At 44.3% G+C, this 21,895-nt stretch overlaps 1 protein-coding gene across 1 annotated transcript in view; it reads right to left on the reverse strand.

The window, feature by feature from the left end:
* Positions 1-284: 284 nt before the first annotated feature.
* The window catches only part of MTCL2 (microtubule crosslinking factor 2), a 92,452-nt gene continuing 70,841 nt past the window's right edge, over positions 285-21,895 (reverse strand). The window contains exons 11-15 of the mRNA XM_083507876.1: positions 10,585-10,836; positions 9,156-9,227; positions 7,871-7,941; positions 4,494-5,949; positions 285-3,187 (exon numbers count right to left, since the gene is read on the reverse strand). Coding sequence (XP_083364002.1) covers positions 3,038-3,187; positions 4,494-5,949; positions 7,871-7,941; positions 9,156-9,227; positions 10,585-10,836 — 2,001 coding nt within the window. The 3' untranslated portion in view covers positions 285-3,037. The remainder of the gene's footprint in view (positions 3,188-4,493; positions 5,950-7,870; positions 7,942-9,155; positions 9,228-10,584; positions 10,837-21,895) is intronic.

Genomic DNA, 21,895 nt, shown 5'->3' on the forward strand with positions numbered 1-21,895 from the left:
GACCAATCAATCAGAAATATTCCTCGTTGGGGATGGGGAGAGATTGCAACAGCAAAACCTCTCAGTTCTAGCTCATATGAGAGCCACTCTAGTCCTTAAAGCAAGGATGTGCATGAAAGTATATGAGAAATGGGATGAGTGGTCTTAGTTAATTCTGAGGAGCAGAGGATAAGGGGCTGAGCTGGATCTCCAGGTGCCAGGGTGAAGTCACCCTGTTCTGCCCAGACCTTTGCCCCTCTCCATGCCTTGGAGAAGCAGAATAATAGTAGGCAAAAATAAGCAAATATAGTCAGCATAATTTATTCACTGCAAAATTCAGCTTAGCTTGGTGCAGAATTTAGAAGGGGGGGAAATTAGCACAAAGTACACCAAGCCATGTCTATGGTCTCTTCAGTTGTAAACATGTCAAAAGTTTACAAAAAATAAAACAAACAATATTTTTCCTGTTTTGCAAGTTATTTTAAATAATATGATGTCACAGACATTTACATTGCTGCATTACTAATTAGCTACATAATGAATTGAACTTCTGAATTTTATCACACATATGACAAAAACCTAAAATTCAAATTAAAAATACAAATTAAAAATTATGACTTGCAAGGTATCAATTGAAAGTCAGCCAAAATGCATGCAGGTTTCAGAAGATTTATTTTTTTAAAAAAAAGTTGCCTGCTTGCAAAGATTTGTGGGTTTAAGAAGCTTCATGTTCATTTCAGCTTTCCAAGCCTCTTTTTTAATCTCACTGATAGAGGCGGCTGTGATAATCTTCTCTGCAGCCTATAAGGACGACCTGCTGTTTTATAATAATATCAACAACAAAAACTGACCCACTGAGCTTCTGATATGGATCAGTGAGGTTCTACTGCACCTCTAAAGAATATTCCTCCCGAATCCTCTCTGAAGGCAGATGTATATTTTTAAACAAAAACTAAAAGCCACATAGTACACAGCCCTTCCATGTGATTATACCACTTCACGAGTGGGTGACGTGGCTAGTTTAAACAATTGCTCACATCATGTGTCCTGCCTGTGGAAAGCGGACATGTCAGAGGTAGAGTGTGTTCTAGCTGATTATTCTGCCTGACATTCAAGTTTTCTATCCGCTGGGAGATTTGAGTTGCTTTTTCTCTTTTACATGGACAACCACTCTAACTTCTGATCCCCCAGCTGCAGTCTCAAGTGGTACAGTTCCTGAAGAGCCAGCTCTCTTTGGAAGGGTACTTCCAAGGAAGCCAGGGCTTGCTCTCGCATATTGTCCTACCTTTCAGATCACATCCCTGCAGAAGTGTTGCAATACACACAAATCTGTGCTACTGAATCTGGAGGTGGGGAGAAGCAAAACCTGCCTGCTCCCCAAATCCCTCAGCAAAGCAGAAGAGTCCATGAAAAGAGAGATCCTTTCCTGGAGCCCTGAAAGTTGTTTGTATGAGCAGATAATGCACTACACCGGATGCTGGAGGATCCCCATTAATACCTTTTCTCTAGAAGAGGGTTGACTCACAGGAACTAGCAACCATCAAAATATTTAGTAGAGCACTGGCAGCAACCATTGGAGAGTGTGACATAGGAGAAGCTCTGCCCTGAGATATGCAGCCGGCACACAACCCCCTGCCTCCTGTGGAACTTGGAATGTTCTGCAGCACTGAAAAGATGGTACCTCTTCTACCCATTCACTGTCTCATCTGTATTTTCATTCTATGGGCTCTGTGCTTGTTCACCTATGCACTCAAGCAATTTCCTCTCTGTTAAACTATTCTTAGAGGCAAATTGATCACAAAGGGTTTTGAGATTTCCAGTTGAAAAACAAGCAACAACAAATGACAGAAGCAACTCTCCTTAGGAATAACTACAGCTACCCATTGTGTGGGGTATGGAGAAATGGAAACAGACTGGAATTGTAGACATGGAGGACTCAGCATAATCTTTCTGTGAACTCCTGGTGCTCAACTGCACCGCAGCAGCCAAGCACAGAGGCTGATACAAAGCAACAATTGTTCTGAGCCATGGAGATGGCATCAGAGGCCTGAAGAAGAAAAAGTCCAGGTCTACTGATGCATTTCAGTAATCATGGGAAGTCTGATGCACGTGGACAGGAAGGCAACACAGACCATGCTTGCATGGCTGTTTCCCACAGGTCAGGTGCAGGAGAACCGGTAGTGCAAAACCGTACTCTTGTTTTATTAAGAGTGTCAGCACTCTGAATAGACCACAGTGCAGGCTGGGTGCATGGCCCAGTGCTGGTATTGTATGATGGGCACACCTGGGGAAAACTATCCATGCAAATATGGTTGCAGAGCAAATCCAGGGCTTTCCCAATCTACTTGTACACAACGGCCTGGAGCACTTATGCTATGGTGGCATTTCCTGGTGGCAATTTTGCTAGCACCCTCCCCCCGCCCTCTTTCTCTGTACACCATATTGAATGCCTCGTTCTGGGGAAATCCTATAGTACAGCTGTTCTGAGAGGAGTTCTTAAGGCTTTGAAACCAGCTGTCTAGTGTTTCCTGAAGGACTGCTGTTCTCCTTCCCCACCAAGGCAGGGAGGGCCAAGCAGCTTTGTTGATACTGCGCTCCTTAATCCCTCACTGTGATGCCTTTTGCACAAAGAAGAGAGATGCATCTCCTCGAACTGGCGACACACACACACTCTCTCTCTCTCTCTCACACACACACACCCAATGCCATGGAAACAGCACCGACTGCTTCACGAGACTCTGGCAACGTCCAGCTCTTGTAGGTCATGTTCCCACTGAGAGGGGGGAGGGACAGAAAGGTTTCCAGTGACCGAGAAACCACACCTCTAGCAAGACTCTCCCACTCTGTCCCCTGCCCACGTAGCACAGCCTCTGTGCTGCCGGTATCCCTGTTGAGCTGAGGTGAGACAGGAGATACATGGTGTCACCCTGGGTATCTAAGAGCAGAGCCCCTCATCTGCAGCTGGCTCAGAAGTAGCCAGTCCCAGAGGTGTCGGAGGGACTGGCAGTTCCAGCGCATAGGTTGCTCTTCCATCAGCACGGCAGCAAGCGCAGCCCTCTCACTCACTCAGAGGCCCTGCTTTCTCTTCTACCCGGCTGCCGTCAGAAGGGTGCAGCTTGCACCTGGAAGGGGAGTGGCGGACAGCTGAGCGTGACGGCCGAGCAAAACAGGAAGTCAGCGACTGGGAGCTGCAATCACAGGCAACATCCTGCAAAGAGAGACAGAAGGAAAGGGTAGCGTCTGAAAAAGGATGGACAACTTGAGACCTGTCACAGCGTGGCGGTTAAAGGACATGAACCTTGTTCAGATCTTGCTCCAGCAAGAAACTCCCTACATGGCCTTGTTAAGGTATACCATTATGCTCTGACCCACCCCCTGCAACAAATCCGCAATATGGAGATGATAATGCAGTAGGACTTCACAGGGATGATATGAAGATAATGTATTTGAAGCACAACGAATAGCTGAAATGCATCTTTAAAAGCCTAGCAACAGGTGAAGTGCTGTTTTTAACTAAATAGTTTAGGACCCGGTTATTGCCTTCTCCTGCACGTACCTGCTTAGAGTTCCCCCTCAGAATGAAGTGAGGCAGGTAATTACCAGGGAGAGGGTCTTTTTGGTAGTGGCACCCTAGTTATGGAACAGGGAGGTTTGCCTGGTGCCACTGGGATTTTTCTGGAGCAAGACATTTCTGATTACCTGTGCCTTGTGTAAGCTGGGCTGACACAGCCCAACCCTCTGAAACATGGCACACACAGGAAGAGGAGAGAGCAGGGAAGTTCCACTTGCCAAACCTGACCCCTTGTCTCTTTAAGTGCTTAGTAGTGGCCAAAGCAATATACGATGGTGGTTGTTGACATCCTTGCTTCTGGCCCTTGAAGTATGCAGTGGACAGGAGATAATGCTACAGTGGTACCTCGCAAGACGAATGCCTCGCAAGATGAAAAACGCGCAAGATGAAAGAGTTTTCTGTTTTTTGAGTCGTTCCGCAAGACAAATTTCCCTATGGGCTTGCTTCGCAAGACGAAACGTCTTGCGAGTTCTTGCGAGTTTGTTTCCTTTTCCTTAAAGCCGCTAAGCCGTTAATAGCCGCTAAGCTGCTAAGCCGTTAATAGCCGCTAAGCCGCTAATTCGCAAGACGAAAAAACCGCAAGCCGAAGAGACTCGCGGAACAGATTAATTTCGTCTTGCGAGGCACCACTGTATGCTACATTTCAGCTCACAGAAGGGCTGAAGGCAGGGGCAGGTTAGCGGTGGAGAACCTTTTGGTTGGAACAACTGATGTAAATTATACTTTTGTACAGCAGGCTAGTTTCTATACACATGCACACCATCCTCTATCCAGGCAGCCAAAAGGGGTTATCAGAGTTCAGATACATTTTAACCATGCACAAGCACTTGGGGTGTGAAGAAGGGTCAGCAAGGGGTATATTCTGGTTCTGAGAGCCGGGTAGAGAGATTTGGTCCCCAGGCCTGAAGTCTCCCACCCCTGTCTTAAAGCAAGCAAGCACTACCTCATTGGCAATAATAGCAGAGATGATGTCTGGCTCCTTTAAGGCTCTGTCCTTGCCACCTTGGCCTGGGATGGACAGCTTTGGTTCCTCGCTGCAGCTCTGCTTCAAGGGCTTTTTGTCAAGGACCTTGGGGGCGTTTTCCGACTGCTGGAGCACAACTGAGGAGGAATGCTCCGGCTTCTTGCTGCTGCTGCTGTTGTCTCCTCCTACCAGGTCTTTTTTGTCTGGAGCCAAAGTGGGGCTCTGAGTTCTGCCACACACATTCCGGAAAAACTCCTGCACTATCCCGTACTTAGGAGTTTCTGGCTTGGCTTTGCTTTCCTGGCATCCTGGCTTCCAGATGGACTCTGTGCTCCCAGAATGCTCCACAACATTGAACAAGCTGGACAGGCCATCGTTAATGTTGCTGAGAACAGGGCTGTCTCTAGTGGTGGTGGAACGAGCCCAGGCTGAGCCATTCTGTTTAGTCTGATGGAGGTTCCACAGGCTTCGGTCCTTGGAGTTGTCCAGCTTAGAAGATGATCTTCTTTGGAGTTTCGGAGAGCCATACTTGGGGGAGCAACAGGGCCGTTCGATCCTGGAGTGGACTTTGTCCAGAGAGGTCGAGATCTGCTTGCTGCGAACGGATATAAGGGAGGAGCTTCGTGGGGACCAGCTCTTGCTGCTGTGTATGCTGCCCCTGGGCATGTCTGTCTGCAGACCGATGCTGACAGACTGGGTAGTCTGGGTACCAACACTGGCCAATCCCACTGTCTGGCTGGAAGTGCTCTTAACCTTTCTCTCCAGGGAGCTGGAGCGGATAGCTTGCCGGACACAGTTGGTGATCTCCTTCATGTCATCGCTCATGTTGCCGGAGATCTCAAGGTCATGCAAGGAAGGCGGAAATCTGGGCACAGGGGCCACAGCTTTCTCGCTAACAGTACTGCTGTCAAGCAGCTCTCGGTGCTGCTTAGAGAAGTTGCATAGCCACCGGCTGTACATATTTTCGGAGCTGTCCGATTCTTCCTTGGGCTTGGCCATGGTGAACAGGAAGCCAGGCTCAACCATTATCTTCCCGTCTCTCTTGTGTACTAGGGGCGATTCCAACCTACGTACCACCGGTGGGCTATAATATATGCGGATCCCAGTCTTGTCGGGAGCAGTGTAGCTTCTCTGCACATGTTTCTGGGCCTGATCCTGCACAGAGAAGCTGCTTGTCTGGGTGAAGTTGCATGACGAGACATCCAGCTTCTCTGTGGTCAGGCTCTCTGGCGTGGGCTGCTCACTATTCAGATAGGCACAGTTATCAGGGGCAAACCCTGCAGGGTCCTTCAAAGTGTCCGGCAACACCTGTGTAGCTGGAGAGCCCTTTTTGCTGCGGACATTGTCTGTGATGACGGGACTGGTTTTGCCAGGAAGATAAGGAGAACAATCAAGCAAACTTTCAAATTCAGACATTGAGGAGACTGACTTGGTCCTGGATAGAAAAGAGAAGGGAGCAAGCACATTTATTAGGGAAGGTGTCTTATTTCTACCTCCAAGCTCTGTCCTTCCTAAGTAGAAGCTTTTTCCTGGTTGGGCTATATCTACTTTCCTGCTTCATGGTTCCTACAGATGATGGCCAATTCTCCTATTATTTTCCAAGTCATCTCTTAAGATGACCAGGAAAGCAAGAAAAATTGGATGGAAGGCATGCCTTCAATAATGTCAGAATGGACAGAAGACAGATGGATGCCTGCAGACCTGCCTTTCAAATTTTGTATTCCAAACTTCCATTTGGACATTCTGACATTACAAAGGCTAATGTCTTCTGCCATTCCCTACTATCTCCATTATCCCCTAAGTTATGAGTAGGGTAAATAATGTTGGGAAATGACCCCCAGATCCATAATTGATGCATGTGCGGAAAAGGCTGTGCATTGCTAAAACAGAAGTGAGAGTAACTGTGGTGAGTTCATTGTATTCACATTAATGCCACCTAATCCTCTCTCTCTCTCTCTCTCTCTCTCTCACACACACACACACACGGGGTGTGATTCTTTGCACAGAGCTTTAGTCCTAGGCTCTTATTGCCTCTGAAAGTCGTGACTCCACACAGAGAGAGCACTTCTCTTGCAGTAGAATTGCTGTGAAGCTCAACAGAAGGTCCCACTTCCCACTCCTGTATTGTCCCATACAGTGTGAAAAGGGAAACAACTCATTTTGCACTAAGAATCTCCTAAAAGAATCTACGGGGTCCTCTTTTGCTCAGGCTCACTAGGAATTATTGCCTGCATTTTACATATTTTTTTCTAAATCAGGAATGTGGAACCTGTGGCTCTCCAAATATCACTGGGCTACAGTGCCCTTCATCCCTGACCAGCGTTCAAAACTCCCATTGTTCTAGGCACATTTTGTGACAGGGAATTTCATATAGTTTGAGCAGTTTCTGAGCTCTGGGTGCAGAGCTCTGGTACTGCACTTGAGATTTCAAATTAAAACTGCAGAGTGGTAGGAAAGGAGGACCTTTTTCTGCCTCCCCACTTCCAGCCACTCTCTGAAGACTAGAGAAGGGACTCTCATAAGAATATCAGGGGGGCAGTCAGGGGAAGTATGGCGCTGGTGGTGGTGTTTTTTTGCAGTCTTCAAATGAGGCCTAGATCATGTGAAAAATGAACATAAGGTTTTAGTTGCAGTTCATTCATTTTCAGCTTTGTATTCTTGTTATAAAAAAGCACACCTAGACACTCCACTGTGGTGCCTATAACCTAGGTTTAAGGTGCTATTTAGCTCCTAGCTTTCATATCTCAGTTTCTAACACTGTCCCTGACCAGTAACCTTGCTGACTGGGGCTGATGGGCATTAGGAGCCTAACAACATCTGGGTGGCCACAAAATCCCTACCCCTGTCCTAAATAATCACCTACAGGGAACACAAGGAAGACAGGTGGGGGGAAATCATAGCATACAGTGATTAAAAGGCAATACCATTATCAAGGTAACATGTTTTGTGTTTTCAGCAAGGGAGTAGAATAAAAACATGATAAGAAATATGGGCATGCACACCATTTACTTCTGTCCCTGAAAGATGCAATGAGGGTCAAATAGTTCCATGGTAATATGCATTTTGTGTATTTACACTTGCTGAAGGGAGAGGTATGGAAGCTGGTAAATTATACAGATAGACTCACATGCAAACAACCAAGCAGTCTATATTTTCTGCCTCAATGTGGCATCAGGTATTGCCAGCTACCAGTTTTACACAGAGAAGGAAAACATATGTTACCGCACCCCATGGCCTCAATGTGCTTTTCTCGCCAATTGTTAAGCTTGAGTATGGCTAGAGGAGCCAGCTGACTGTTTTCCAGATGGTGAAGAGTTGAAGGAAGAAGCAAAACTTAGAAGCTGCACACATCTCACCTTTTTAAGTTGCTTCCTTTCATGTCTGTTTCGGAAACAGTTTCTTTGTCGGTGATTTTCTCATTGAGAGTCTGAAAGGAACATTAGAGAGGCCTTTTATCATCAGTAGTGCCTTGCAACATCATGGCAGGCCTAGAGAAGCTTAGCTAAAGAGGGCAGAGGGGTCAGCTTCCCAGAGGAATGTAAGGCTTCACTTTGCACTTAAGCAGCAAAAAAGGGTTCTGTGGGGATTTCCCCTAAATTTCAGAATTCAGTGCGATGTCAAGAGCTCAGTCAAAATGCTCATTGCTCTAGGTCATGGGTAGACAAACTAAGGCCCAGAGGCCGGATCCAGCCCAATTGCCTTCTTAATCTGACCCGTGGACGGTCCAGGAATCAGCGTGTTTTTACATGAGTAGAATGTGTCCTTTTATTTAAAATGCATCTCTGGGTTATTTGTGGGGCACAGGAATTCGTTCATTATTTTTTTTTTCAAAATATAGTCCAGCCCCCCACAAGGTCTGAGGGACAGTGGACCTGCTGGAAAAGTTTGTTGGCCCCTGCTCTAGGTGTTACAGTTTTCAAAGAAATGCACTGCAAAGTTAGCTGAAATCGGAAGTGCTATTAAGAGATCAAAAATAGCAATCATGACCAAGGCTAGGATATTTTAATGCATGCAGGTAAATTCAACAAATGCAGCATTCCTTAGCACAAAGGCGCAGAGTTGGAAATAGCTGGCCCTGTTGAATTTCTGTCTGTCATGCAGCCCCTCTCAGGAAACACATTCCTAATATCCTCACCATAAGTAATAAGAGACATATAACCTATTAAGTGAATGCCTTGCTGGACCAGGAGAAGGTAAAGCTAACTCTGCGTCCAAAGAAGAGAAGAGTTTAGATTTGATATCCTGCTTTATCACTACCCGAAGGAGTCTCAAAGCGGCTAACATTCTCCTTTCCCTTCCTCCCCCACAACAAACACTCTGTGAGGTGAGTGGGGCTGAGAGACTTCAGAGAAGTGTGACTAGCCCAAGGTCACCCAGCAGCTGCATGTGGAGGAGCGGAGACGCGAACCCGGTTCACCAGATTACGAGTCTACCGCTCTTAACCACTACACCACACAGCCAACCATAGGCATCTGGAATGTTCACAAGTATCAAATGTGATCATGCCCTTATAATTTGTCCCCAGCATAATTCTACAGCTTCCATTCACCTTTCTGGGGCAAGGTTTTAGTTCACACCCAACACATGTCATCTCTGCCTGAATTTTACAGGTTAGGACAAAGCTGTTCCTGCCCAGCTTACCTCTTTCCAGCTACTGCCATGCTTCTCCATTTCAGAGTTTTTCAAAGCCCAGAGGTCAGCTCCCTTCTGCAGCTGAAAGACAAAGCAATTCTAGTGCTGGGCCTGCACATGAGCCAATTTGTCCTCTACGTGGCATTGCAGTGAACAATAACCTTTTTTTTGTTCAGTTTCTAATGAGTGCATTGCAAAGTTCAGCCCCTGCAGGGACATCCCACTGGCATCACAGTACTCGGGGGATATTGGGTGTTCCTTGCAGCACCCACATATTTCTGGCAGAGACACTGTTTCAAAAAATCAATCACTAATAGAGAAACTGGAGCTTGGGGGCAGATGTGTTGCTTAGGATCCATTTTGACAGAGGGTCAGGCTGGGGATCAGTCAATGAAACATTAACTGCTGGCAAAGGAATGTGTTCAGTGTGCCACTGGGGGACAGGCGGATCTATTCCACTGCTGCAGATCACACAAAATCTACAGGAGAGATGATAGAGGGTCTCAACTTTATTTAGGTGCCTCATTTGTAGCCTACTGATGTCCAAAACACACATGCATCTACAGTAACATAGCTGGTTCACAATTCATGAACCTTGATTTCTCTGCATGGTTTGGGATGGGATGTGTGGTGGTGGAGGGAAGGCAGGGCTTTTGTGTCTGTAACAGCTGTGAGGCAGGCAGAAATGCAACAGGTCAAGCCTCTTCTAGTCTGGAAATTATGGGGAAAGCTTAATATGTTGACACTCCAGCTGCCAGTCAGCTTATTAATTGTGTGTGGATCCAGATTTATATTTATTTGGACCCTGTACCCCATCTGCAAAAAAGCACATAAAATTGCATATAACGGCAAGTGCAGTCAGATTATATACAAATTTATCTTCTTATACAAGGTTGTATCGAATGTTAGTCCTACTCAGCATCACCCAGTAGAATTTTGTTGGAACCTGGAACCAGAAAATCATATTGGCAGCTCTGCACAAGAGGGGGTTATGTGTACCCCGCTAGTGTGTGTGCTGCATGCAAGCACATGCATGTATTCATGGGAACAAGGAAGCCTAGGGGATAGGCATTTGTTGGCCAGCATCATTATCCTGATTCATATTATTATTATGCTTTTATCCTGCCCTTCCTCCATGATGCTCAGAAAGCATACAGAGTTGTCCTTCTCCCAACCACCTTGAGAAATAAGCTAGTTGATAGTGATTGGCTGGAAGTCACCCAGGGAGTTCTGTGGCTGGGCAGGGATTTAAATCCAGGACTGGACTCGACCACAACACTCTGCGTCTATACCCACACTTATGCTCATGCAGGAACATCCATTGCTGCCAGCCTATATTGATTCTGCTAAGGGTATGCACATTATATTCACACTTGCTGAAATACTCGCTGAGACTTTGGAGGGCGAGTTGCACCCGCACAATGTATTCCGTTCTCACCTGATTTATTTTGTTCTGCAGCTCCTTCACCTGCTGCTCTGTCTGCTGCCGTTCATCCTTGAATCGGTCCAGGAGCTCCAGCTTCTCCTGGTCCCAGTTCTTCTCGCTGATCTGCAGCTGCTTGGTCAGGTCCATGACAGCGCTGTACGACTCAGCCAGGAGGTGCTGGTGCTCCTCCCTCTCCCTCTTCAGAGCTGTCTTCCAGTCAGAGAGCGCTCGCTCTGTCAAGCCTTTCCCAGGTTTGGATTCCAGCTGTGCGGGACAAAGGAAGTGGCTGTGTCAAGGAACCCAATTAAATCAAAGGCTGCAGCTTCCTTGCCTTTGTCTAAGATTGGTTATGGGAGACTGTTTGGCTTGCTGTGCTGGAAAGGTGGACAGGTTCAATGGAATATATTCATGGTAGAATCACTGGTTAGGAATTGGAGAGAGATGGAGCACTTCATATCCTTTCTCCAAAGCAGCCAATATTTAACACTGTCAGAACAAGGTATGTCAAAGTAACTAAAAACTTGGTTATGTTCCCCCTTTTTCCATTTGATAAAAATCAGACTTGGGCCACATTCACACCATACAAATAAAGTATTATGATGCCACTTTAAACAGTCATGGCTTCCCACAAACAATTCTGGGAACTATAGTTTGTTAGAGGTGCTGGGAGTTGTTAGGGGACCCCTATTCCCCTCACAGAGCTACAGTTCTCAGTGTGGATTAGCAAGCAATCCCTCTTCACAGGAAACTCTGGGAACTGTATCTTTATTTTAGGGAAGTGTGGTGGGGAAGAAACAGGCAGTGGAGGAAAGGAGATCAGGGCAGCAGGCAACCATGGTGCTGGCAAGTTGGGGCAATCCACGGCTACGTTTGATAGCACTGTGTAGTCAGAATCGGGAGACTGGCCAGCCCCATGTTCTCCAGCTTCATCTTTGACAGCCTCCTGGACTGCACAGCTAGCTATCAATTACAGCCAGAGACTGTGTAGCTGGCCAACCCCATGATCTGCAGTGACTGCACAAGTGAAGTGCAAGTCCCAATCTGACTCTGGGTAAGCCTGAAGGGGCACTGTGTTTGCCTTTAATTGGAATTGTTCTCATTCAAGCAGTGGTTCTTGCATTTCTGAGCACTGCTGCTTTAAATAATTACCTATTTCTAGCAGGACTTAATACTAATACGCATGAGTCTGGGACCCAATGAGAGAGTTATAAAGGTCAGCTTTTTAGATGTTGCACATCATTAGTCTGCTTGCAGGAGTATGATCTGGGCTTTAGCCCTTTTTATGGAAGGAGTTACTTTAAGGAGAAAAATACTCAGTTTTCTCAAGGATCAGCACATAGCTGATGCAGCAACCAGCTGTCTGGAAACAGGGAGATAATGGACAAGGTTCCATAACATGAAGGAATGACTCCCATAACAAATGGAGATCAAGGCCGGAGAACTGCTGGAGAAATAGTTTGTTCCCATAACATACTAACCGTAAACTGCCACAAACAGAAAACAAATTATGATATTCCCCTTTCGAATATGATAGATTAATTGCTATTGCTGATGCAGAAGAAATAGAGGATTGTGTATGGCGAGCTTAAAAAAATGTTTAAGTATAACTTTACGAAAAATACTGAAGCTTTTCTACTAGGGATAACAGACACAGGTATAGCAAGAGAAGATCAGAAAATATTCCTCTATGCCACAGGCGCAGCAAGGATCCTAACTGCTAAAAACTGGAAAAAAGAAACTGTGCCATCAAAAAAGGAATGGCAAGATAAACTGTTAAGAGTATATTGAACTGGCCAAATTAACAGGCCATTAGAGATCACACTAGACAAGAGTTTCAAAAAGCATGAGGAAAATGCAGAGAGTCCTTCACAAAACAGTGCCCTAAAATACACACCTGGACTTGTTTCGATTAATGTCTGCAGGAGACTTTGTGGATATTTAAGTTATAATTAGAAAAATCTTAATAATTATTCATAAAGGAAACAGTTTATAAGAAGTAAATAAGGAGGCCAGATACAGGATAAAGGAAGTCTTTTATTTGTCTGTATTGTTGTATGTTATGCTCACTGTATGTTATGTTAATGTTTAATGAGCGTGGATTTGTGTATTGGGGGGTGGGGGGTTTGTGGTATGTTGTAAGTAAAATTCTAATAAAAATGAACCTCACCAGAGAAGAAATAGAGGATAGTGTTAAATCCTATTAGAGCTTCTTATTTGCTTGATGTTTTGGGAGACACTGCAAAGGCCGATAATACTTCCAGGACTCTAGATGTCTCTGGAAATACCTACGGTCTCTGGAGGACTCACCAGCTACAGTGCTAAATCCTACAGAAAACCTCCATGAATTAGCTCCCTCATTTATGTAACAGTGACCATGAGGATGATTACCACACTCCTTCAATTCCACTTAAAACATCGTGCAAAAGAGACTGCTGCTTCTGAAGTGTGGTGTGTTAATAATGGCAGTAAAACATTTCTATAGTGGTAAACATCTCCATAGGTAATATGCTTTTCAGAGGTGGAAAAAAGGAGGAAGAAACATGAAATCTGAAATTATTTACGGAACAGAATAACTCACAGCAATCGTAGAATCTTTAGATGAAACATGTTATTCAAACATGCTGATATCAATTAGGACATGGCTAGTACAAGGGCGTTCCATTTGTGGATCTAAATATATTCAATAAAAGCCACGCTGCCCAGCAAACTGCAAAAGCCACGCTGCCCAGCGAACTGCAATTTCTGAAAGGGGAAGCGTGAACTATAGCAAGGAAGAGCCAGCATCAAGGGACTTCCAAAGCAGACGCAGAGACAAATGCCTTGGGAATGATTGGCTCAACAGTGCAATCAATTCCCTTCTGAGCAGGCCAGGCCCCCAAATCATGATGCTCAGCAAGTGAGCTCTTGTAATCAGCTTACAAACAGAATACCGGTGTTGTGGTCACCCAGGAGTCAGAGACTCTCCAACAGTCTTTCCTTGTATATGATGGACAGAAGGTGAGTCGGCAGCCTCTGCCAAAACTGCTTTCGGGTGTCCAGTAACAAGCTAACTGCATGCTGATGCCAAGGAAGTTGGTTACATAACTGCTATCTGGGAGATTAGCATTAAGGGCAATGAGAATCCTTGGGGTTAACACTTTGCATACTACCCATTGTTACAGCTGTGTGAGATCAGAGGCAAGCACGACGTACTAGGTGTGCAAGTTAAATGCATGTCCCAACAAAATAAAGGCCACAGCACTGCACTTCCAGAGAACAGCAAGCTCATTCTAGGAGCCCCCTTTCTCAGGCCCGCAGGCACTTGACAGCTCAGACAGCTGAATAGGAAATGATTATTCTAATCAGATAATAATTGGACATGTTTGCTGCATTTATGCATAGCAGCAGTTCAGTCAGATGCCATTCTGGGTGAGTAAACAGATAATGGGCATCTGGGGGAATCCATGGAAGATCTAATAATGGCATCTCCAGAGCAAAGTACCAGCAAGTGGGTTATTACTTGAGACTTCATTATTATAACCCTAATGTGTCTCCATGCAGCTGCTGAAATGAGGCTGTAATAAAAAGAAAGTAGCATCAATTTACAAGGGCTCAACCACGAGCTGCCACCTCATTGTATAAGTAAGTGGAGAGATTATGACAATGAAGGACTAATGCGTCAGCAGCTCTATTCCTTATCCCCACCCCCCACTTGCCTGTTCAACGGCAGAACAAGGGCGCAGAGGAGCCACACTAGGAACAAGAAATGCTCCTGGATTTGCAGAATGACTGTATACAGTGATATCTTGGTTTTAGCACTACTTTTATCTTCTAATGCTATGCTGGAAAACCTGTGGCTCTCCTGGTGTTGTTTGAGTCCCGGCCTGGACAACGGAAAGGGATGGTAGTAGCTGAAATCCAACAACATCTGGAGGGCCACACATTCCCCATCCCTGTTCTAAGGACTCACCCAGGCAGCAGTTTCTACATTTCTTGGGCACTTTTTCTGCCCTAGGATAATACCATGCTTAGCACAGGGAGTCAGCTGCGCACACTGTACAACCTGAGCTCCTGGTGAAAGCGCATCCTGTCCAATGCCAGTGCAAGACGAAGTGTTCCACATAGCTCTGTTGCAGGGGGATAGCATTCCCAAGGCTCTGCATCAGTTCCATTTGGACATGCCCTAGAAAACTATTCTAGTAGGTGCAGTATCTGTTTTATCACATTTATCAATTGTCTGGGCAAACTGAATTTGTTTCTGGTAACTGCAGCTTATTTGCCAACTTATAGTCCATTAACAAACTTTGCTATCTGGGTGAAAAGCCAAATACATGAGTAGAGGGCTCAGGCGGTGCAGTCTAAACACTTTTATTTAAATAATATTTATTGAGTTTCCAAAAATTTAAACACTACAAACAAAGAAGCAAAAAGAAAAAACAAACAAAAAACAACACAATACAATGCAAAAACACTACAAAACACTAACACATAAGACAAATAAAACAAAACAAAGACCATTTAAAACACATTAAACAATTTCAATGTCATATCTTTCGTTCGCTTATTTCCACAACTTCCTCACACCTCCCTTTTTGTATTCCACATCAGTTAATTACTTCAGCAATTCCTTTCCATCTTCCTCTGTTTTCTATCCTATAATTATCTTAACACATTCTAACCTTATTTTGTTCCCTTTAATGCTCAATTGATCTATTTATACTTAATTCCTTATAACATTTCTGCTAAAGCCATATAACTTCATTCCAACTTTGTTCTAACATTCATTAATTTTGCAGTATTTCTATAAATAGTCTTTAAACTTCCAGTCTTCTTCCACCAGCTCTTTCCCTGGTCTCGGATTCTGCCGATTCTCTCAGCCAGCAAAAAGCAGATGATTCACAACAAAATTTAAGGGTCTGGCATGGCAAGTCCACCTCCTTCTTTAGCATCCGTTAATATCTTAAATTTTACTCGGGGCTTCCTGCCCTGCCAAACAGATCTAGAGACGTCCCTCTGCCACCTCCTGAAACAATCCCTCCCATCCAAAACTTGCAATGCAGTCTAAACACTTTTATGTGCTTGCAAAAATTACCTCCCCCAACTCCCTGCCCAAATTCCTCAAACTACTCAATGTGTAGCATGTAAATTGCTAGCAACCTAAAAAGCAGGAATCTCCCAGAAGCAGAAGCTGGCATGTGTTCACTACATATAAGGCTACCTGTGGAAGAAGTGGGTCAGATTTGTTAGGCTGGGGAAAAACTGGGAGCCCGCTGCCTGCTCTCCTCCAATACAATAAGCGTCTATGTCTGTTTTCTTCTCTGAGGAAGTTGTGGCAGGTCTCTACTTGTTGTATTTGTTCGGCTAATACTTCAAATAGATAAGCTGTGCAATATCTCTGATCTGTGAGAACATTTATTCATGCAAGCCATCAACTTGTAATTTTTTGTAGTTGCATTTTTTTGTAAGTGTACATTTTTAATGCTGTGTCTTAGATTGTTGTATGCCAGCCTGAGGGTGAATTGTGATTAGTAATACTAGTACCCCAGAAAGTTCCCAATCAGAGACTGATCAAGACCTTCAATTAGTCAGCCATGCTGGTGAGAAGGAAATCCCAGCTCATGGCAGCTCCTCCTTCTATGTCATGATGAGAGAGTAAGGTTCTTTGGTATTACTGCACAAATAAGAATGGATTCAGCCTCAGTTTAACAACTGCATCTCATTCCATGTTGGGGGGTGGGCATGGAATCAGTTTGGCAATGAAAATATACAAATCTATAATTTGAATAGGTGTGTGCATGTGTGATATTTTGGCAAGGCCTGCCCATCAAGGCCTATAGAACTGACTCCTGTTTGGATTGTTCACTGCTGTTCCATGAGCCTTACACTTCCTTAGTAATGTATATCAAATGTGCTTGCTAGGCTTTGTTGGAAGGGGTGAATTACACCTATAGTATTATCTCCTCCTCAGGAGCAGGTTCCACTTCTCTCAGTGCTGCAAACCACAAGTTTCTCACAGTTCAGCTTCACCAGAGCAATCAGTATTGATCCCTACAACCCTGAACAAGGACAAAATTTCTATCAATTGCCTATTTCCCCAAAGACCCTGGGTAAGGTACACATAATGCTGCGTATCTTTCCTTTCATCTCAGTCAAAGCAGGGAGGGAGGGGAATCAATAAAATGCATGAATAAAGCCAGCTTCAATTGCTGCCATTAAGATTCTGGTGATGTTAGTAATAGAAGCTAAAATAGAAACAGCTTAAGAGCTGCACCCAAATTCTTCATGTGGTGCTGATCACTTGGCTGGCTAGAAGATGAGTATTTATAGACAAGAGTGATTGATGATGGAAGGCAAGGTGGGGCCAAGCATGTGACTTCCTTAAGGGGAATGCCCACAAAGCAGATATTACTACGACAATGGAATGGCCCTTTGCCCACCTAAGAAGACAGATCATCAATAATAAGCCGAGTCATCACCAGGAATCTTGTGAGATCAATTACAGTGGTACCTTGCAAGACAAATGCCTCGCAAGACGAAAAACGCGCAAGACGAAAGAGTTTTCCGTTTTTTGAGTCGTTCCGCAAGACGAATTTCCCTATGGGCTTGCTTCGCAAGACGAAACATCTTGCGAGTTCTTGCGAGTTTGTTTCCTTTTTCTTAAAGCCGCTAAGCCGTTAATAGCCGCTAAGCCGCTAATAGCCGTGCTTCGCAAGACGAAAAAACCGCAAGACGAAGAGACTCACGGAACGGATTAATTTCGTCTTGCGAGGCACCACTGTATCTTGATGCAAGCTTTGAGTGTATTCCAAAAGGGAACTAAAAGTGGAATTGGTTGGTTTGAAGACAAGGAACACACCCAGCATGCCTATCCTTTAAACCCAGTGGTTCCACCACTTTTTTCCCCATGAACCATTTGAAAAATGCTGAGAGTCTTGGCAGACCACTTAATGATTATTCTGCCTTCTATAGCAATTGCGATGCACAGTGCTAAATGCTATATGACATTTAATTGTATTTTTGTTGCTTCTTTTTATATACTGAATTCAAATTGTAATGCAATAAAATACACGAAATGAAAGAAGCAATGAATATACAATTAAAAATCTGTATGAATTATCATTTATTTATTCAATTTATATCTCATCCTTCCTCCTTCCTCCCAAAGGAGCCTGGCCAACAATATTTAATGCAATGGATGTGTTGTCTCTTGTCTTCAACCGCAAATCCATAGACCTAAGTGAAACTCACAGACCACTGGTGGTTTGCAGGCCACAGTTCGGACTGCAGCCTCTGGAATCAGTTTCAAGACTGGCAGTGTGTTTTGTAGATTATGGTCCGCCCCCCCCCCCTCCATCTTGAAGCAGAGAATGTGTCATTCTTCTACCATTTCAAAGTAAGCAGCAAACTCAGATAACCATATACCACCACTATGCCGAGTGTTGCAGGGAGGGAGATGGAGTGTCTTCTGTTGGAGCATTTCCTTTCCACATTTTATGTTAACCTGAACGATCCATTTAATCTGTGTTCACAGAAAGCAGAGTATCCTATCCTTTTGACTTCACGCTTCACTTCTCACCTGACTATTTTGCATCAGCGGTATTCTTAAATTTGGGCTGCTTTTATCCTCTAGTTCCCTTGGAATCCACAGTAAGACAGAAGAGCTGTTTGAAGGAAGAGTCACTCCAAAACCAGCTACAGAAGAGGATTCACACTTGCTCCAGCTGACTAAAAGCAACAAAACCAGGCAGGGGGGGGGCTTGGGGGGGACGACAAAGGCTCACTGGAACTCCCAGGTCCATCCAGACAGGACACATGAGTTGCTTTTTCCCTTAAGATTGGGCCTAGCTCAGACTTGTCAGAGCTTGTTCAGAAATTAAGCATTTGAACATTCTTTTCAATAGAATTTTGGAACTCTCTCTTTAAAAACAATAGCACAGGATAGTAACATAAGGACAAAAGCAAACAGGGGCTTTGGAAAAAGGAACCAGAGGATCGCATCCAATGGTTGTATTTAGGCTTTGCCGGAAGACTTTAGGAGATTACCAAGTCCTAAACTCAACAACAGGTTGTTATCTTTTTTAAAAAAAAATCAAGGTTTTGTTTTTCCCCTTTGCAGAAAGAGTCATGGGATTTCTCTCACATTCTACTAGAAAGGTACCAGATTTAAAGCAGGAGAGAACAGAATGGCACTGTTCTTATGAGGACAGAGTCCTTGCCAGTACTGTTCTGCATCTATGGGTAAAAAACTGGAAGTGTTATATGCACAGCAAGATGTGAATTTGTGCTTGGGTTGAGTTATTTCTGGGTGACAGAAGTGGAAGGGGAGATGATGAGGCATCAGGCATAAGCCTGCATTTTATTAATGTTTGATCAGGACTTGTATATTAGAGAGAGCCTAAAAGATTTTCAAATGTTTCAATGCCAGGCAGAGAAAACCTTGGCCATTCTCCTAAGACAAGGGGCCCCCTTTTTGATTGATAGCAGAAAACAATTCTCAAAGTCATAAAAGCTGAAATTACAGACTAAAAGCAGGACATTGACCCTACATGTTACAGAAGATAACAAAGGCAGAGATAAATATAATTAGGAATGGGCAAATAGTAAAATGATACCATGGGCCTCTCTTAAAACCTTGAGCTGTATTTTCTAAGGCCAGAGGTAAATGGGAGAAAAAACATCTAGCTGGGAAGTCTTTTTAAAGCATCTAGCTGGGAAGTCTTTTTAAAGCATCTAGCTGGGAAGTCTTTTTAAAGCATCTAGCTGGGAAGTCTTTTTAAAGCATCTAGCTGGGAAGTCTTTTTAAAGCTGTTTCTTCCTTAAACAGATAATGGGAAAAGCAGCTTGCTAAAGGGGGGGGATGTGAACTGAAGAGCCTTCTTTTGAAACTGTTTTAAACTGAGTCCTTTTCTTTCTTTCTCTCTCTACTTTAAAAAGGCCTTATTCCTTTTAAGAGGCTATCTGTGTTGTGTATTAAATATGTTGGCTTAAATGTAATTATGCAAAGGATTTAACAAATGCTAGAAGAGTTGTATTTATCTTGAAATTAAGTCAGCCACCAGTCCAGCCTCTTGCCAGACAAGAAGACGCCATCAAATGCTGTCCTGATATATTAGCTGCCAGACATTTGTTTAGAAACCTTCAAATGAAGGATATCTTTCAATGTTGATGTGAAACTCAAGATCCTTGACATATGTTTAAGATAAAAATTTAAGATTAACCATTTGTTTTAGAAGGCAATAGGGCAGGGAGGGCAAGAGGTGAGCTGGTAATTAAGATTCCTTGTTGAGACACATGTAAGATATATTACTACTTATTTGTCATTTATAGATGTAACAATATATAGCTGTTTGTGTTCCTTATAAGGACAGGAGGATGTGGGTGTATCTTTTAGGATTGGTTATAGCAATCAGCCAATAGGAAATCCAACCAGGCTGATTGGACAGAGGCAGCCCAAGGAGGAGCAAAGGGGGCTGGATTAAGGGAATATAAGTGCTGGCCATAATGGCAGGAGGCCAGGCCAGAGCTTGGTAACCATATACCACTGTGCCTCTCATTTATTTGTCTGACAAATAAATAATTATTTTAAATTCTCTATTGCTGCGTTGAATATTTCATTCCAGCTAAGCGTTAACCACAAGCAGGGTGCTACATTTTATGGTGCCCTGTGACTCGGATAAGTGGTCTGCTGGAACGCAGCCCCTTCGCTCTACTGAGCAGGGTACAAGAGAGAGGATCTCTAAACTGCTTACCCAAGCGCGCACTGGTAAATTTTTCCAGGGGGAACGCAGAAGTCTCGTCTGTCTGATACCCTGCTCACTGGCGGCGACGGACCGGGGGGAAACGGAACCAACCAGGGGTAAGTGCACTAAGGGGTTTTGGCCCTCCAATTAATTGGGAGGAAGAGAAGTCTTGATCAAACTTCTGCGTCTCAGTAAGTGGGAACTGAGTACGCTAGGTGGTTGGGTATATCAGATGGTGGTCTGGTGGGGGAAAAGGGGAAGTTGGGAGGTAGTGTGTGGTGAAGTATCCAGCGCATTGTATGTGTGAGAAAGTACAGAGCAATCTGTAGCTGACCTGAGTGTGGAGTGGGTAGTACTTCGGTTCCCAGTGAGGCGACTCCATCTGGGCAAGAAACCCCACGAAGCGTGTGTGTGAGTGACTGAGTGGATACTTCACAGGGCCATACAATGGGAGTTGGGGGTTCAAAAGGGGAAAATACACCTCTTGAATGTATGTTAAATAATTTTAAAAAAGCCTTCTCAGGGGCGTATGGAGTCAAAATGACGCCAGAGCGCCTGAGAACGTTATGTGAATTAGAGTGGCCAAAGCAAAATACTGGATGGCCATCTCAGGGAACTTTTGATATAAATTTAGTAAGCAAACTTTGGTCTAACATCGCCAAAGAAATTGGAGGGTGCCCAGAACAATTTTCATATATAGATTCCTGGCTGAGCACATTAAATAAAAATCCTCCATGGATAAGGGAATGCAAAGTCCAACGATGCAAATTATTGGCTGTAAAAGCCGAAGCCAGGAAAGGAATCTTGCCAAATAAACTCAAACCCATTTTTGAGGGACCAGAGGAAGAGCTGCTTCCACCTCCACCCTATGCTCCACATCGAAGGGAGCCTAATCCAAACACTCCACCAGTTGTAACCCCAAGGCAAGAAAGTGGAATGAATAATGGGGCTGGAGTCACAGAACTTGATTCCTTGATAGATTATGATAAATATCTTCAGGAGGCATTGGAGGCCTATAATAAAGCCCAAGCAGAAGTGGTTATTCCATCTGTGAGTCCCAGTAGAACTCCATCTACAGTCTCTTTTAGTGAAACAACTGATTGCCTACCCCAAACTCCTGTACATCCAAGTCCTAGAGAATTATTACAGAAGTTACAGGGAGACCTTAATCGGTCAGCAAGCAATACAGCCAGGCGTATAAAGCTGCTAAAAGAACGCCTTGGGACAAATACCATCCCCTATGATTTGAGGCCCCTAGAGCAAAGCGAAGAGAAAGATCACGTAGTAGCCCCTCTCAGAAGAGTATTTGATGCACTTGAGGAGCCTGTGCTGGTTAACGGGCTACCTGGACCAAGGCCACCTCGAACTTCGACCCTGCAATATATTCCATTCACGACTACAGATCTGATGAATTGGAAAACACACACCCCATCTTTCGCAGAAAAACCTCAGGCTATGATGGACTTGGTGACTTCAATAATAAATACTCATAGTCCTACTTGGACAGATTGCCGCCAGCTCCTGAATACTCTGTTCACCACTGAGGAAAGGAGAGACATAATTGAAAAGGCACAGATATATTTGCGTGAGCAGGCCAGAGTGGG

Source organism: Podarcis liolepis (genome assembly GCF_965112155.1).
Source record: "Podarcis liolepis genome assembly, chromosome: 6".
Taxonomy (NCBI): domain Eukaryota; kingdom Metazoa; phylum Chordata; class Lepidosauria; order Squamata; family Lacertidae; genus Podarcis; species Podarcis liolepis.